This window comes from Leucopleurus acutus (genome assembly GCF_964270905.1).
Source record: "Leucopleurus acutus genome assembly, chromosome: 5".
In the NCBI taxonomy this organism is placed as follows: domain Eukaryota; kingdom Metazoa; phylum Chordata; class Mammalia; order Artiodactyla; family Delphinidae; genus Leucopleurus; species Leucopleurus acutus.
In genome coordinates, this window is record NC_139147.1 from 29,424,794 (window position 1) to 29,442,815 (window position 18,022).

Below are 18,022 nucleotides of genomic sequence, written 5' to 3' on the forward strand. Positions count from 1 at the left end.
ATTATAGCTGCATTCAATGCTAATATTTCAAAGGTGATATACTTGTTTTAACAGCAATACATTTGAAACCATACCTCAGGACGTGTCATTTCAGCAAAGATTTCAGGGTGTGTTCTGCATTCATCTTTTTGACCAAGTTTAAATGTAATTTCCGTCTTGTTCTTCAACTGCCTTGTTTTTCAGTATTACAGAAACTCATTTACAAAATAAAGTAGTGAATGTGAGAATAAAAAGATGATTGTTCACAAATTCCAAGCTTCTAGCATTTGAAGCAGAATGTGTACACATATACTTAAATAAATAGATTTTGAGAGTGGAGAATTAAAATTGGAAAGATAATTTAAACACTGAAGGAAAATAATTTAAATAATTTTTAACTCAAAGATATAACATTGGGAAAATTGATAATTTAAAATAATATAGGATTGTAGATGATATTAACCTTTTTAAGGAAAGTTTTATATTTTCTAATAACAAAATACAAAAGTGCTCAGTGACTTTTGATTAATATTTTAGTGCAAGTTCATTATAATACTAAAATATAACAACTCAAAGAGCATTTCTTGTTAACAACACCATTACAAATACAAAAAGCACACTATATTATTTTTAAGTTTTTGTCATTCAAGACAAAAATTGAATAGCAAATCAGAGGTCATATTATTATATATTTCAAAGAAGACAAGAAAGCCATGGAATTGGTCATTTAGTGGAATACAGAGTTTTCTTTTAAGAGAATGAAGACCAGTGTAGATACATTTCATTAGAATGTAAATACTAGTGCCTTTTTTTCTTACACTTTCGGAAATTTTGGCTATATTCATTTCCTCTATTGTTTTCTGTGCTACTATCACTATCACTGGTTTGTTTTTGCCTCTTGCGTTTATTCATCTGATAAAGGTCAGAGTCACTTGGTTGTTGGTGTGCCCATTCATAAGAGCTGGGTCCAGCCTCTAGATCTGGAACACAATTCAGTGAGGAAGACACAGAAGTGCTATTAGGAAGTGGTGCTGTCATCTCATAGTAAGGAAGCTGCAGTGCTGGATTATATGCATGCCACTGCTGTGGAAAAAACCCACAAACATTCATCTACCAAAACAAGCCCACAAAGTTAGGAAAAAAAAAAAAGAGTTAACAGTTTACATTCATTACACAAATAACTACAGGCAAACCAAACCATGTGTTGCTATAAGAAGGACAGTGACTTTTCATACTAGGGATATGGTAGTTTCCTTAAATGGTTAACATAAAGATTCAAGGTAGTGTATAGCTTACTACAATACAGATTAGTGCTGTCCTATCGAAATATAATGTAAGCCACGTATGTAGTTTTAAGTCTTCTAGTAGCCACAATATGAAAATAAAAATGAAACAGGGGTTTCCCTGGTGGCACAGTGGTTGACAGTCTGCGTGCCGATGCAGGGGACACGGGTTCGTGCCCCGGTCCGGGAGGATCCCACATGCCGCGGAGCGGCTGGGCCCGTGGGCCATGGCCGCTGAGCCTGCGTGACCGGAGCCTGTGCTCCACAACGGCAGAGGCCACAAAAACAAACAAACAAAAAAAGAAACAGGTGCAATTAAATAATGTAATTTATTTATCCCCAAATATCCAAAATATTATCATTTCAACAAGTAAGCAATATAAAAATTGTTAATGATATATTTTACTTTTTTTATACTAAGTCTTTGAAATTTGGTGTGCCTTTTATAGCGTATTTAATTTGGATGGTAAATTTTCATTGAAAATACTTCATCTGAATTTAGATTACATAAAATTTAGTTGAAAAAGTAGATATACTACCCAAGTTCTTTCAAACATACTTAAAAGTTTTACAATAACTGAATCAAGTCTCTGTTTTTAAATTTAAATTAATTAAAATTAAAAAAAAATTAAAACTCAGCTCCTTATGGATGGCTGATGGCCACCATATTATACAGCAGTTTTCAATTGTTAAGATAGACATTTCCTTGTTTTTAAAATAGTTTTTAACTCAAAGAAGATTAAAGATTAATAGAGATAACATGATCTTGTGTGTGTGTGTGTGTGTGTGTGTGTGTGTGTGTATTTCTCATCTCATCAAAGATTAAAAAAATGCCAGAAAGAAGATATTGACAGTTTTAGACAAGAACTGGCAGTTTATTAATATCTCACTATAACTAAGAAAAGATTTTTCTAAAGGTTAAATTATCAATTTTCCTTATGGTTGCAAAGTGAAAATGGCTATTTGAAAAATCTGAAGCTCACAGGTATGTGGGATGTTTGCAAGAAATCACATCCTGTGAATCAGAATACCTGTGTTATAGTCCCACATCTTTTATTAACAAGTTGTATAATCTTGGGCTTGTTGATTAATACCTCTGAACCTCAATTTTATTATGTATAAAATGAGGAGTCAGAAAAAAAAAATTTCATAAGTTCCCCTTTAACAATATAGACCATCATTATGATTTCTAGGCCAGAACCATATTTTTGAGAGTCTTCGTAAATAATGTAGTTTACTCTATCAGTTGAGAATCTTTGCCTTTAGTTAAAAGAAGAAATTTATTTTTAAAAATATCCATGTCCAAAAGTAATATATTTGTAATTGATGATTACATTTTACCAAAATGTTTCACTAAATGAAATTATTCGATTCTAAAAACATATCTTCTAAAATAGTCATTTTTTTCCACTTTTTTTATTGGAGTATAATTGCTTTACAATGCTGTGTTAGTTTCTGCCGTACAGTGAAGTGAATCAGCTATATGTATACATACACCCCCTACCTCTTGGACCTTCCTTCCCCTCCATCCCACCCATCTAGGTCATCACAGAGCACCAAGCTGAGCTCCCTGTGCTATACAGAAGGTTCCCACTAGCTATCTATTTTACACATGGTACTGTATTTATGTCAAACCTACTCTCCCAGTTGATCCCACCCTCTCCTTCCCGCTCTATGTCCATGTGTCCATTCTCTACGTTTGCATTTCTATTCCTGCCCTGCAAATAGGTTTATCTGTACCATTTTTCTAGATTCCACATATATGCGTTAATATACGACATTTGTTTTTCTCTTTCTGACTTACTTCACTCTGTATGACAGACTCTAGGTCCATCCACATATCTACAAATGACCCAATTTCATTTCCTTTTATGGCTGAGTAATATTCCATTGTATATATGTGCCACATCTTCTTTACCCATTCATCTGTCGATGCACATTTAGGTTGTTTCTATGTCCTGGCTATTGTAAATAGCGCTGCAATGAACACTGGGGTACATGGGTTATGGGTGTATGCCCAGTAGTGGGATTTCTGGGTCATATTCTATTTTTAGTTCTATTTTTAGTTTATTTTAGTTCTATTTTTTAGTTTTTTAAGGAATCTCCATACTGTTTTATACAGTGGCTTTACAATTTAAATGAGAACTCTATAGTCAAATTTTACTTGTACCACAGTGAATCATCACTAGCACCTGCTCCTTTTCTGTTGACACACTGGCTGTTTGCTTACGTACGATGTGTAGGATTTCAGATGATTGCATTAGAGCAGACTGCCATTGGGGCACAGAACTCAGGGCAGCTGCTGCCTTCATTCTAGGTTTAGATTTGAGCAGCTTAAGTTCCAAGTAGTTTTCATGTTCTTTATAGTTTGTATCATGCTATATATTGAACCAAAGGCATATCAAACTTACCATCTTCGGAAAGAAAAGATATTCCTGAGGTAAAGCTGCATTATTAATTGGAGAGAACTGCATGGGAAAGGAAGTTCTGCCCACGACTTCTTCATTTCTTGGGGGACGTAAAAGAAGTAACACAAAGTTACAATTCCTATGCATAAATGTCCTTTATTCTTATAATAAGATAGGTCTTCATAATTTTTTACAAAAAGAGCTTTTCTAAAAGAACTCAATTAAGATAACTTTAAACACACGATCATTATTACACTGATAATGTAGTGACACTGCAGTACCACAAGTCTTACTAATTACTACATATTGAAAGCTCAATATTTAGAGTCACATTTGGCTTTCTGATAGGAAAATGTTAATCAATGTTATAGTTGTATAAAGACAAAGAACACTTAGATATGAAGAAAGCAAAGCAAGTCCTTAATAATCACCAAGGGTACATTCAGTCTTCTACAAAAAAAAAAAGTGAAAGAAAGGTAGAAATTTTCTCAATTTATTTTTGAAGGAATGTTCACTGTATAACTACAAAAATTATGTTCTTTCCTAAATGGTCTGCTGATGTTAACATGAACACATAATATCTGCTGATTTCTTCCACACACTATTAAAACAATACCAATCCCTAATTTAAAAGCAGTAGTGTCCTAAAGTTTTATTTATACATGTAATATTTGCTTCTATGGAGATGTCTAATAAATTCCAATGGTATGCATAGTGACTAGACTCTACAGCTAGTCATTAGCCTACTTGCTCCACAGTATTCCACAATTTTAATGCTAATACTACTAATCTTAGGACAGGAAGTTTACTGTGGGGAAGGGTGAAATTAATACAGGCAGGTGGAGGCAAAGGCAAAGGCAGAACAAAGGGAAGCAGTCAGATTGATAGGCATTGGTAAGTAGTGAGAGTAGTATCACAGAAGCCAGTGGAAGATGCATTTCATTAAGGAAATAGTGTCGGGTGTTACAGAACAGTAAACTGGGTAAGCACCAAAGCTACTCAATTGTTGATCAGAAGGTTCCTGATAACCTTTAAAAGAACAACTTCCACATAACAATGGGGTTAAGAAGTGAATAGGAGGTAAGGATGTGAAAGACAATTTTTCCGTGAGACGAAGGGGAAAAATAAAACAGCATGATTTGGAGGTAGAGTTCAAGGAGTTTGGAACATGTGTGTGGGGTAAGTGATGGAAAAGAAACAAGATAAAAAGTGCAATGAAGTTATAGAGTGGGGAAGATACAACCCAGTAACAGAGGTGGTGAGATTAGCACCGTTATGAAAACAGCTGCCGACTTTCTAAAACCATTACCTTTCCCATGTGAATCTCAGGGCATGCATAGTTGTCTCCACAGAGGAATCACATGTAAATTGGGAAGAGCTGTGAGTTGAACCATGTCAACTCAAAATTTATATGTTGAAGTCCTAACTCCCAATACTTCAGAATGTGACCTTATTTGGAAATAGCATTGTTGCAGATGTAATTAGCTAAGAGGAGGGCATACTGGAGTAGGATGGGTTAAACAGGTACCCTTATTATAATCAAAAGGGGAAATTTGGAGACGGATGCACACAGGGAGAACACCATATGAAGATGAAGATGGAGAGCCGGGTGATGCTTGTACAAGCCAAGGAATATCAAAGATTGCCAACAAACCGGGACAAGCTATGAGGCCCAGAACAGACTCCTTCTCACAGCCCTCACAAAGAAATCTAGCAGACACCTTGATCTTGGACTTTGAGGCTTCAGAACTGTGAGACAATTCATTTCTGTGTTTAAGCACTCTGTTTGCAGTACTTTTTATGGTAGCCTTAGCACGCTAATACAGGAACTATTAAAAACAGAACTATTTATTGCCTAAAAGTCAATAACAAATAAAAACCCATTTCCAAGAAAGACTATAGGGTATAACAAGTGCACCATTTTTCTCTGCACAACACTTCTAGAACATGATAACCTTTTCCCATTCTTCCTTTATAATGTAGCACATACTAGAAGAATAAGGTACAACCAGTGAAGTGGAGTATTATGGAATATACACATATTTCTGATCTTCTACCCTAGAATTTGTGATGATTAAAAGTACATCAATCATAAGTAGAGAATGCGAGTTACTGCCATCTTCTAGCTGTTTATCTAGTCTTTCTTCTTCTGCCCCAAACCTAGCAATAGCTTGTTTTTTCCAAAATCCTGAGAAAAAAGAGGTATCTTTTCCCACTAGAAGAAGAGGGGAAGCTTTTATATTACATAAACGCCTCAATTCATGAGTCCATAGTTCCTCTCATATGAAGGAAGTGAATCACTACCCCTTTTTGCTAACATTTGCTGAAAGTATTTACTGGATGCTTGCTATGTGCTCAGTATTTTAAATACCTTGAATTTATTATAAAATTTGATTCTCACAATAACCTTCTGAAGTACTATCCTCATTTTAGAGATGGGCTACAGGGTGATAATCTGTCCAAGGTTAATAAAGTGGCAGAGGCAGGATCAAATTCAGGCAGTCTGGTTTCAGTACCTATTTTGTCTTTATTTCACTGATACAGAAATGTTGGGGAGAATAAAGACATGGAGAACACCGTGTTATACTTGGAGTGCAGTACTTCTCCTAAAGATAAGACTGGGAAATTGTCAGTTCTAAGAGGCCACTCTTCCATGCCTAGGAGGGCTGATATAATTAGCAGGCATGGGAGGTTCAGCTGTTGTCAGCCTACTGGAGAATACTCAGTTCTGCTACAGAAAACAAGAAAAAAACAGGGATGGATGAAACTCACAAGAAATGCTTAGGGTAGCCTTTAAGTAAGCTACACTGATGCAGCTGATGCAGCAGAGAGAGAAACAGGGTCTACAAATATTAGAGTAGCCAGAACTCAGCTAATACGAGTTTATGAGATAGCAATGAAACCGTGTTAGAAACAGAATAAGCACGTGGCTTGGGAGACACAGGCAGAATTCATAATATATATTAAATACGCATAATAAATAAGTTAGTGTGTTTTAAGAGATGCCACAGATAGATCCCATAGAAAATATGATGGAACAAATAGGAAATACCTAGTACTTATCATGGCACCTATGGGCTAACAGTTTTGCTGCTCTTGTTTTTGTTCTGCCTAAGAAACTCAGATAGAACCTGTGAGCATCTAGCTCCTTCTGTAGCCAGGTGTATTGCCCCTATGTCTTTTTGAGAGAGCAAGTGAGTGAAACTAGCTCCGGGAACTTTCTATCTGAATGGAATTCGTTACTCAAACCTCAACTCTAGGGTTCATGACCACACTATCAGTGGGAAAGGTTGATGCAGCAGAGAGAGAAACAGGGCATATGAATATTAGTGTAATCAGAACTCAGCTAGTATGCTCCTTTTGCCCATTTATGCTAACTATCCACTATCTTTCCTTTTGCTTTTCACTATCCAGTATCTTTCCTTTTGCTTTTGACTGTATCTTTTAAATTGTTTTACTAAATGCTGTTATTTGAGCATCTTATTTGGTTTGGGAGACTTTCTGTTCCACGACCTTTGGGATAGCTGCACTGAGAGTGTCCTTGCAGGCTACCATTGCATCGAGAAATCAGCCTACACAAAACTTGAGAATATTTTGAAAATTACCATAGAGAAGTTTTTAAAAATAGTAACATAAACGGTAGAGTGGCTTAATGTCAGAAGGCTTAATTTTAAGCCTAGCAACTATCACTTTTTCATCTTTGTGCCCTTGGCAATTAGTTAACTTTTGCATCTCTATGTTTATTCAAGTATAAAATATGGATAATAGTGTCTCTGTGATCCATCGCAATGAGACTTTGGATGCTTAAGTGATTTAACAGTTATGAAAAGTACGCAGTAACCTATAAAGAATGCCACAAATATATATCTCTCCCACCTACTGCAGAAAATATTGACTGAACTTTAAATGAAAATATTTTCTGTCGCTTTTCATGTTTTCAGGAAAAATGAATTCCTTAATATTATCCTATGTCTAAACAGTAAGGTTTTACAGTAGTCCAGAATATATAAAAACCTTTCCTGGCGTGAGACCATATTTATTTGCTTTACCTTTATGAAAAAAATATTTTTAATTACCTGTAGCTGTGTGAATTTATCTTAACACAGCTCTCAAAACTTTGGTTAGCTGGATCACAAGAGCGAGAGCTCCCTTTAAAAGAAACAGAATAACAGATTACTTCATGGTACAAGTTTCTGGAGTTCTCACATTAAACCATTTAAAAAAATTCCATATAAGATACATGAATATATCTTTGATCTCCCAATATTCATAGGTTGTTTACATCACTATAAATGACTGAATTATAACCAAGCTTTGTCCAAAGCAATGGGTGTAGAAAAGAATTATGTTGACATGGGGCCATATAAGACAGGTGATGCTATTTGGTTCTACACACCTGGAAACTAAAAATGGCAAATAATCAGTGTTATTTGCCTCCTGTTTTGAAGGCATGAGTTCTCTAAACTGTACTGACAAAAGTGAATGCAACCTGACAGGATAATGAGCAGCTGGCTGGGGATGTGTCAGAACACGATATGGCCTGGCCCGTTTTACCAGTCAGTATGAGTTAACGGGACAGTACGTGAGAGCATGATGCAACCAATTAATTTTCTTTGCAAAGACAAAATAAAACAAAACGAAATGCAAACTTATGCTTTTCCTTTGCAAAAAGGCATTGTTTCCTTATTCTTATTTATTTTTTTTAGTACAGCAAGAAGAATAAAAACCAAACAAACAGGAGATACATCAATAAACCTGAATCATTAGGGGAGGTAGGCAACACAAGCATTGCAAACATTGCAGCAAAAGCATAAGCATTGCTTCTATCAGTACCTCAAACTATGAAAGGGCTAGAGCAATAGTACAATGTTCTCTGGGCATCTAATCAAAGATGATCAGTTCTTGACATGTAGCAGGAGAAGGCGTTTGAGGCTGTTCATGTCAGGAAGCTTTCTTCCATTAAGGGTCAGCCTTTGGCCAGCTGCTTTTACGGGGACTCAGATCCAGGGTGATATGTATGGCATGATAACACCAGGAGAAGAACTAGGCACCCACCTTATCTTCCAAATAGTAGATATTTGACACCATTGACAAGAAGATCAGCAAATAGCATTGCTATATAGAAGCTAGAGTTGTGTGTCCCCAGTTCATTTAGGTTTGTTTAATTCTTAACAGCCAATAGCAACTATCATAGCTATTTGCTGGCTGACATTAAAATAGAACATTTAAAATTTTAATACACAAAAGATGCTATAGAGTTGGCAACCTAATTGGTAATATTAACTAATTGCATAACATTATGAATGTGTTCTGAGAAATTTTAAGAGACTACAGAGGCACTGTTTTGGTCTTAGGCTATAATATAAAAAACAAAAATGTTTACACCTCTGGGAACAGCACCACCAACAAAACACACTTGGAAGATTCATCAGTGACAAAACCTACCAAATCGATACTGCACATTAATTGGTCTTCCATATAAACGAATTCCATTCAGCAAAGCTATGGCATAAGACACTGATTCTGGGTGTTTAAAGCAGACAAACCCAAAAGACTTCGGCTTTCCTTCTCTGTCTTTGCAGATAGTCACTTTGGTTAATGGCCCAGCCTGTAAGAAACTTAAAAATTATTTTCTCATAAATCTAAAGATTTTTTTTACACTGAGAAAATCAAGTATACTCAACTTTAGACTAAAAAAAATCTGTTAGCAATAACAGCTCTGTTAATAATGTATTTTCCTAACAATAAATATCATACTTACACTTTCTTGGCATTTTTCTGGCTCATCAAAAAATATTTATGGTGTTAAGATCAGGAAATTTTAGGTAATAGTTCCAAATCTTAAAAGGAAAGATATGTTACCCTTATGTTAGGCCTAACAAAACAATTTAGAGTGCATTTAAATCTAAGGTTAAAATACTACTTTGTCTCCACACATATTAACAGTGTATAACTCAAAAATAATTGAAATGACAAACCCAATATTCTTTGACTTATCATAAAGAAACTGGTAACATTACATCAAAGCCTAATTTTTTCTGACAAGATTAAACATTTTCACAGAAGAAACTAAATTTTTGATCTATATAGAAACTATTTTGATCTGGTAATCCCATTTGGTAAATATTCCCAAAGGGAAAAATATTTTAATATGTTTAACACTTTTAGGTAGGTGCATTATTTATAAGAATGAAAAATGAGGAAGGCTCTAAGTCCAACAACAGGAGAATATTACTCCATGGTGTATCATTAAAATAGAATAAAATAAAATAAATTGAAAATATTCAGATTTTATTGATAATAAAACCTATAATTAGCAATACAGAGTAAAAAAGCATAGCCAACTATTGTAAAATGTGTTAATTACAACCAAAAGAATGTTACCTCTCCACCATGATAGTGATTTGAGGAAGTGCTCACCAAGACTCACAATAGCTAAGAGTTAATGGTGAACGGCTCATAGTTTTCCATTGTACTTTAATGATTGATTACTGATCTCTGTTGAGTTGGATAAGTGCATTAAGAAATTGTTTCTAGTCTAAAGAAAAATGTTAATTATCGTCTTCAAAATGATGCTGTATTTTAAGATTCAATCTTTCTTTTTTTATTCTCTACTTTCCCAGAGAGTAGCTCATCCTCCCTTCTGTCTTCAAGAGCCACTGCATCAACAAATCTATTTTTCCCACTCATGCCTCATTCATGGAGACAGTCTCCTAGAGACCTCCATGTGATTGTGTTTCAAACTCAACATATTTGAAACTGAATTCATTATCTTTCCCCTTGAAATCTCTACTTCAGTATTTCTTGGTTAAAAGTACAAAGATATTGAAACTGATGTCCACTCTTCCAAGGATAAGCAGAAATTTGAAAGAAACCAGTAAAAAGGATAACTATATATAGTAATAAAATAAATCAATTTTAATCAGTACTTTTCCACTGCTGATATTAAATATATAAAATCGCGAATGGACAGAATGTGCTTACATGCTTTGAGTTTCACAAATTCAAAACTATGCCCGTGCATTTTTAAAGTCCAACAAGAAGGCTTGCCAGTAGCAACAATCACATCAAAACTTTTTAGTCTCTTTAAAACAGAATGAAACACATAAACAGTGTGGCCAGTTGTCAAGATCTGCTAACTTCTGCTGGGTTGAAGCCTTCCTAAAAGATACCTCACTTTAGCAAATTCTTCTAGAATACAGAAGGGCTTAGGCAAAAATACAAACGTATGCTTGGTTGTCTGAACTGTTAAAAGAGATGAATATTTTGTTTAGGGAGAAATTATAAGCAATGAGATCTACCTATCTATCTTGTAGATCCACATACAACTGATATAGATCCAGTCCCTACTGACTAGAAATAATATATGTGCATGGGGGCCTCCATGCCTATCCCATTCCCCTCATCAGTCCCCTCTGCTCCTTTTTTGTTGGCTCAACATGAAAGAAGCCTCCTGGAGAAAAAGAACTAGTTTTCTTTCTCTCTCTCTCCCCCTCCTCCCCTCCCTTCCTCCCTCTCTCCCTCCCTTCCTTCCCCCCCCCCCTTTTTTTAAGTTAAAATGATAAGTTTCAAGTAATACGGGGAGAAAAACATAACCATAGGAAAAGACAAGTATTAGAGTAGATTAAAAAGGGCGAGTTTAAAAAAGACAGCAAGTTAGAAGAATAAAAGCCTTAAAATCAACAATATTTTTCAAATAATAAAAATGTTTTATGTCCAGGAAAGGTAACTGAGTTCCCGGAGGAAATTCTATCAAATTGTGTGTATCTGTAATTAACAGAAGGGTGCTTTAGTTCAGAGAAAGGTAGAGCCTTTCAGAAACTATATAAAGAACGCCTTTCACCTCTGGTACTCATACTTAGCCTTTGATATTTAGTTTTGCTATTGCTCCCTTTGAACTTGCCCTTATTCTGATAGAAGGAAGTCACTCTTGATTTCTCTTGATGTTAGTATCAGTAGTATTATTGATAGTAATAGTAGTGATATGAGTAGTGGCAGCAGCAGCAAACACTTAGTAAGGGCCAGGTTCAGTTTTGTTTTATCTGGATTAGTTTCTTCAATCTTCACACCACATCATATTGTGGATACTATTACTCCCATTGACATTTGAGGAAACTGGGCACTGAGCTATTCATTTAGTTGGCCAAAGTCACATTGTTGACATCAGAATTCACACTCTAAACAACTTTTCTGTACTATGTGTCCCTCTTTTTTGCAGATTATCTTAAATCATGGTAATTAATTTGAAATTTCTCCTTTTAGGAAGACCAAGGGCTGTCTCTTAAATTTGTATGTCCAGCACCTTACTTACTGTTTGTCACATAATTGTGGATCATTAAATGGTTAAATGAATGGCTGAATGAAGACATCTCTTTAGCAAGTGAGACCTATGTGTATACAGTAGGTGAGTGTTTACAGGAGACAGGAGTTTTAATCCTGGAGGTACCAGGTCTGGAAAAGTTTTCATAAGATCCTCTTGGTATGAAATAAAGGGAAACTGGCCAGGGAATCAATTGGTCACAGTCACGATTTGGCTGCCCAAATCATTTCAAATCTCATTTATCATTCTGGAGTAAAAATACTTGCCGTGTAAAAGGGCTTGGGGGGAATAAGTAATGTATATGGAAACATGTTAAAATGTATTCCTCTCATTTCGCGGGATGTAAGACGTGAGGTGCTTATTACCTGAAGCAAGACAGCGACAGGGCTGTTTTGTTTTGCCTAAACACACCCAAGGCCCAGGCAGCGCCTCTGAAAAGCCCTTACTCAGGGCTGGGGGTTGAAGGGGGCCCAGTCACTGCTCACCCCAGGACTCTGCAGTGGGGATGGGATGCGGAAGGGATGGGGAAGGGGCGCACTCTGTCACTTCACTACCCAGTTGCTCACCTGGTGACAGGTGCGCCAAAGCGGAACTAAATTAAAACCAAGGCACAGGATGGGGCGGGAAGTGGGCCGGGCTCCGGATGGTTCAGGTGCGGCCCGCCCCTCTGGCTGCGTTTCCGGCTCGACGCGCCCTGCCCCTCAGCCACCCCTTCCCCGCCGACAGTACCTGAAGGAACAGCTCGTAAAGAATCTCTTCCCGCACTCGGGCCTCTAAATTTCCCACAAACACCGTTCTGTCGGCTTCCTCCTGAGCAGGGAACATGCCTTCGCCTCGGCCCAAGAACGGAGGAGGCCTCGAGACTACGACCCCTCGTCTCGAGACCACGACCCTTCTCCTCAGCCGCCGAGCCGGCTACGAGAATAAGCGCGCAAGGGGCGGAGCGAGGCTGCGGCGCCACGCCCCCAGCACCCCGTGGTAACCGCCCAGCGCGCCTTCGCCACGCCCCGGATCCGGCTGGGACCTTGGGAGAGTGAGTGACAATAAGTAAGATTAGTGTGCAAGGGGCGTTGACCTCTTGCTTATGGAGGTTCCTTCATTTAACAGGGCACGACATTATGAATTGATTTTGGATTTATTCAACAAACATTTTAAATAAAATGAGGTGATGTAAAACATACTAACTTCATTACAGAAGCTCCCAGGCTAAGGGGGAAGACTAATTTCTTTGCTTCCAAAGAGTAAATGAATAAATCATTGGGATTTGAAATTTGTATTCTTCATAAAATACTTTTTGAAAGAGTGAGTACATGCATGCATGCATGGATGTGGATACAGTAGAGTACTAGAATTAGTTTATATACCTAGGAAGCGCTCCCTAGTGAAGTCTTTGAAAATGGACACAGGTTTTAAGTGGACTGCAGAAGGCATTTGAACTTGAGAAAACAGACTATACCAAGGAATACTGGAAAGAATATAGCAAGTTTTGTTACTGAAGCCAGAATTCTTGAGGATGGCTGCTGGGTGATTGTGGTAGGATCCAATGTTTGTATTTTGTATCAGGGCTGTACTTTGTAAGCTGTGGGACCAGGGTGAAGAATTAATTCTTACTTGAAGATTGAAAAAAAAATCCTAAAAACAATAAAGATAATTAAAAGAAAGGAGGAAGAAAACTTACTCAGAATCTCAGTGCTTTGATAAATTAACTGTCAACTGTTAACTTGGCTTCCTTTCTGACATGATATGTCTACATAGGACCCTGAAATCATCCTGTAAATATCATGCAAGTAATCACTATTTGACCTTTACTTAGGTGTGGTGATCATTCATTTTTAATTGAAAAGGTATTCTTTTACATGGTTACTGGACCAAAGAAATCATCTTTTCTAATGAAAAGGGACACATCTTTAAAATCCTGATTTCTAACTGAACTCTGACAATACTTAATTTTATGACTTTAAGCAAGTAATGTCACTTTTTGAAATTCAAGTTCTGTTTCTTAAGGAACAGATTGGACTAATATAATTACCTCATTTAATAGATATTTTCTGAGTGCTTATTATGTGCCAGGCACTGTTTTTAATCCTTGGGAAACAAAGGTGAGTATAAAGATCTGCCCTCCTAAACCGTACAGTGTAATGGGAGAAACAGACTTCTTGAACATATAAATATAAAATCATGTGTCAGTAACTTTCACTAGTTACCTTTGGTTGATATATTATGAATCTATAAGTCCTGTCTTCATTTCTTCTTTCTTTCTTCTATCATCAATATTGTTGTAGTAGGGTAGGAGGGGGTTGAGAAAACTTGCATGTTGTAGGCATGTAACAAATATATGTTGATCAAATGAGTGGATACTTACAGGTCTGTATTATGTGTAGGCCTATTTATTTTTAAAATTCATTTACCCCATAAATTTTATCCAGACCAAGATATTTTCTCTTTAACTTCCCCTCAGACACTACTTATCTGGGAGCTATAACTTCAGGTTTCATTGTAAAATATGTAGTGCATATAAGTCATGATCATATTTTCTTGCTGGATTGAAATTTGCATCATTCTTTGTCTACAGTGTGTATGATTTTGGTGTTCTTATCACATCCTCTTTTCTTTTGGCAGTACATAAGTTTATGGCCCATGTACTTCTAGAGTAATTATTTAATGTTTTAAGCTCTGAAGGTCAGCTCAATGCAGTTAGCTGTTTGCTTAGAATTTGACCTCTCTCTCTCTCTCTCTCTCTCTCTCCCCATATATATATATGTGTATATATATGTATATGTATATATATATATATGTATATATATGTATATGTATATGTATATATATATATATGTATATATATGTATATGTATATATATGTATATGGGGGGGAGAGAGAGAGAGAGAGAGAGAGAGAGAGAGAGAGAGAGAGAGAGTTTTTCTAATGTAAGCTTACTGTATTTCCTAATTGAAATTGAGTGAATGCTAGTGGTAGGTAAAAAAGAATCCACTTTATTCTCAGAATTTCCTGGGCCATTAGTCACATATAAGGTTTAATGGGTTAAATGAATGAATAAAGAATTAGCCTTTCTTCACTCATATCAAGATGTCTTATACCCCTAACTGCATGAAGACATCAAAAATGAAAATGTATGTGTGTGTGTGTATACATAGTTATAGATGATATAGATATAGATATAGAGCTCGAGAGTTCCTTTCTCTCCTTTTTTGCCCAGGTGACTTATTCTCTTTTGTAGTTCAGCTCTTTTGTCTCTTTTGTAGACAGCATTTCCTGCAAGGCTTCCCATTCTGCACTGTAGATTAGCTGGCTGTTCCACCTGTGTGGTTCCATAGTTTCCTAGATATACCTTTTCCCAGCCCTCCTCACTGTGAAGTACTGTAGGATAAATATATTTTGGTACCTAGAACAATCCCTGACACCTCTGTAGATGTATCATAAATAGTTGTTGAAATAATACAGTTTGACTAAATGAATGTCTCTACATTGTACGTCCAGCAACTAAGTTAAGCCTGGAAATTAATAGATACTTAATAAAAGTTGCATAAATGAGTGAACACATGAATGAATGAATGGAGAAACTTGGGAAATTAATGTTAAGTGAGTGTAGTGGATGCCTTTTAAAAATTGACCTCAATTTTGTCTTCATTTTTTTCTTCTTACTGTCTTTTTGTCTTTATTCTGATTTTCTTAACCATATTTGTCCCAAGTAAATATAACTTTGTGTTGCTTTACTTACATAAGATGTTTATTGTAAAGACATGTTCATAATATTTAAAGAGATAACTAAGAGAGTGAAAATCATCGCGTCTACCATGCAGATATAAACATTTTGGAGGAAAATCCTCCTAACTTTGATCTATACATATATACATGAAGCATATTTTAGGAAAATAAACCTTACTATACATACTGTTTTTTAGCTTACCTTTTATAACCCCAAAACCATGTAATGAAGGCTTTCTACACCAATAAATACTGATTTCTCTACATCATTAATTTTAATTCACAGTATGTATATAATTAGACTAATCCCCCACTGTTAGACGTTTATATTGTTTCCATTTTTTGGCTATTATACAAATGTTGAGATGAACTTCCTTGCTCATATAGCTTTGTGCACATATGTTAGTATTTCTGTGGGAAAATATCTTGGATATTTAATTACGGAACCAAATGGTAAGCTCATTAAGCATTTTGACACATGTTGCTAAATTATTCAACTTTTTGTGCCACAATATATTCTGACAAAAAATGACTTCCTCATCTCAATAAATACGAGTCAACTACCTACTGTAATTAGCTATAGAGTGCCTAGAAGCTTGCCTGATGCATAGGGCTCCATCAATTTTATATCTTCATCATCATCATTCTCATTTTCAGTCTTATAGTATGATTTATATTGTATGCATGTCTGCAAGATTCTTAAAATAATTTTTTTATATCCAAGGAGACTAAATAGTACATATATATTGTCTTACTAAACTATAGGCCTTTTATATAATATTGCATCATTCCTCAATATTTTGCTATTTAATGCAATGGCCATGAACAATCCCAACTTTCTCAGTATTGACAGTAAGTGAAAACTATGAAAATGAAATATAATTTTATATTTTGAAACTCTGCCGTGTATTGTCTTAAATGCCAACTTGATATTTTCAATGAGCACTTTAGAATGGCTATGATGAAAATAATTTGCAAGATTCATATTACAGTGTCACATCAAAGGCACAGAGCAAAAGAAAAATGATATGTTAAATAGGAAAGGCTTATCTGTTAATTTGATTATAAACTTATTAAGAATTTCTCTAAAGATGAATGACATATTATCTTTCTTCCCACATTCTGAAAAGATGTAGTTTACTTATATCTTTGTTAGAAAAGTATACTTGTTACAGCTAAATGGTGTGGAAGGACCTAGGTTATTTGTTGGTCTCCAGTCAAATTATCGTGGTGGCACCCTTTTAAAACTGAAGTCTCACATAAAATTCCAAGAGATCAAACAGGCCAAAATAATGATGACATCTCATCAGCGGTTACATTTTTCATGATTTTTAAATGAATACCTCATTTTGTTTGTGGTTCCTCTGAAACACCTCCCCAGACCTCAGCATAGTTTCTACGGATTGATGTAAATTAAACAGGTCTGTTCTTAAAATATCTTTGGAAATTTACAGAGATTTGAATTTCCAAAATGCAAGTTTAATTTTTGAACTTATAAGGCATGTACATAGAGAATAGCAATTCTGTATTTTCCTTGCCTACTAAAGTCCATTTCTAAGAAGGAAAATAAGGGAAAAATTAAGTAAACCTGTGAAAAGAAATCCTGTAATAATTTTTAAATGTTTTTTATATTGAAAACAGAAATTTTTTTAAAAAATTTCAAATAGTAGATCTCAAGAGACAGGCTAGCATTTTGAATTTTAAAATAGCCACTGAGTTTGGGTTGCAAAATGACACAAATATCAAAGGGCCATATTTTATACTTGGCAGCTTGGTGGATATGGATTTTATTATTGATTTTATGGTGGATAAAGACAACTTAGTTTGTAATCAAAATGAACATAAACCACAACTTTTTCTGACTCTTTTCATTTCTAGCATTTTCTAACATTACATTTGCTTTAGGCTTTCAAGAAACATATTCTTCCCAACCACTTCTGAAATCCTGAGGCTTAGAGGAATAAAGAAAGATATTTTTAGCTTTTTCTTTCCCTTAAATTCAACTTGTGTAGCTGAATGTTTGTGACTTATTACAGTCTTTAACTTAAAAATCCTTCTCACAAGTACAAGCTAAATTGGAGAAAACAAACTGCCTCACCTTTTCAACAAACAGGGAGGAGCAAAAGCCAGGGGTATTTTACATTAAAACCTACCAGACTGTGACAGTCCTACCAGAGAAACCTTAATGAATTTCAGAATTTCTTTTTCGGTGAACCTGAGTGCTTCTTTTACTTTTATCAGATTCCAAATGAGAGTATACATTTTTCTCTGTTTGATGTGCTGGGCAAGATCTGGTAAGAACTAATGC

The 18,022-nt window shown here is 35.6% G+C and overlaps 2 protein-coding genes across 3 annotated transcripts in view; one reads left to right on the forward strand and one right to left on the reverse strand.

The window, feature by feature from the left end:
* Positions 1 to 777: 777 nt before the first annotated feature.
* Positions 778 to 12,815, reverse strand: RBM11 (RNA binding motif protein 11; the record flags this gene model as incomplete). 2 transcript variants are annotated; one of them, XM_082840256.1, is made up of 5 exons in its annotated part: positions 778 to 1,062; positions 3,674 to 3,770; positions 7,747 to 7,819; positions 9,116 to 9,278; positions 12,720 to 12,815. In XM_082840256.1, the coding sequence occupies 5 exons, from the start codon at positions 12,813 to 12,815 to the stop codon at positions 778 to 780; spliced, it is 714 nt and encodes a 237-aa protein (XP_082696382.1). The 2 variants fall into 2 exon arrangements, with proteins under 2 accessions (XP_082696382.1, XP_082696381.1); XM_082840255.1 differs by having other exon boundaries at positions 778 to 1,089.
* Positions 12,816 to 17,962: 5,147 nt separating this feature from the next.
* LIPI (lipase I) overlaps positions 17,963 to 18,022 on the forward strand; it is a gene marked incomplete at both ends in the record, with an annotated part of 47,991 nt that continues 47,931 nt past the window's right edge. Inside the window, one exon of the mRNA XM_082840254.1 lies at positions 17,963 to 18,008. Coding sequence (XP_082696380.1) covers positions 17,963 to 18,008 — 46 coding nt within the window. The remainder of the gene's footprint in view (positions 18,009 to 18,022) is intronic.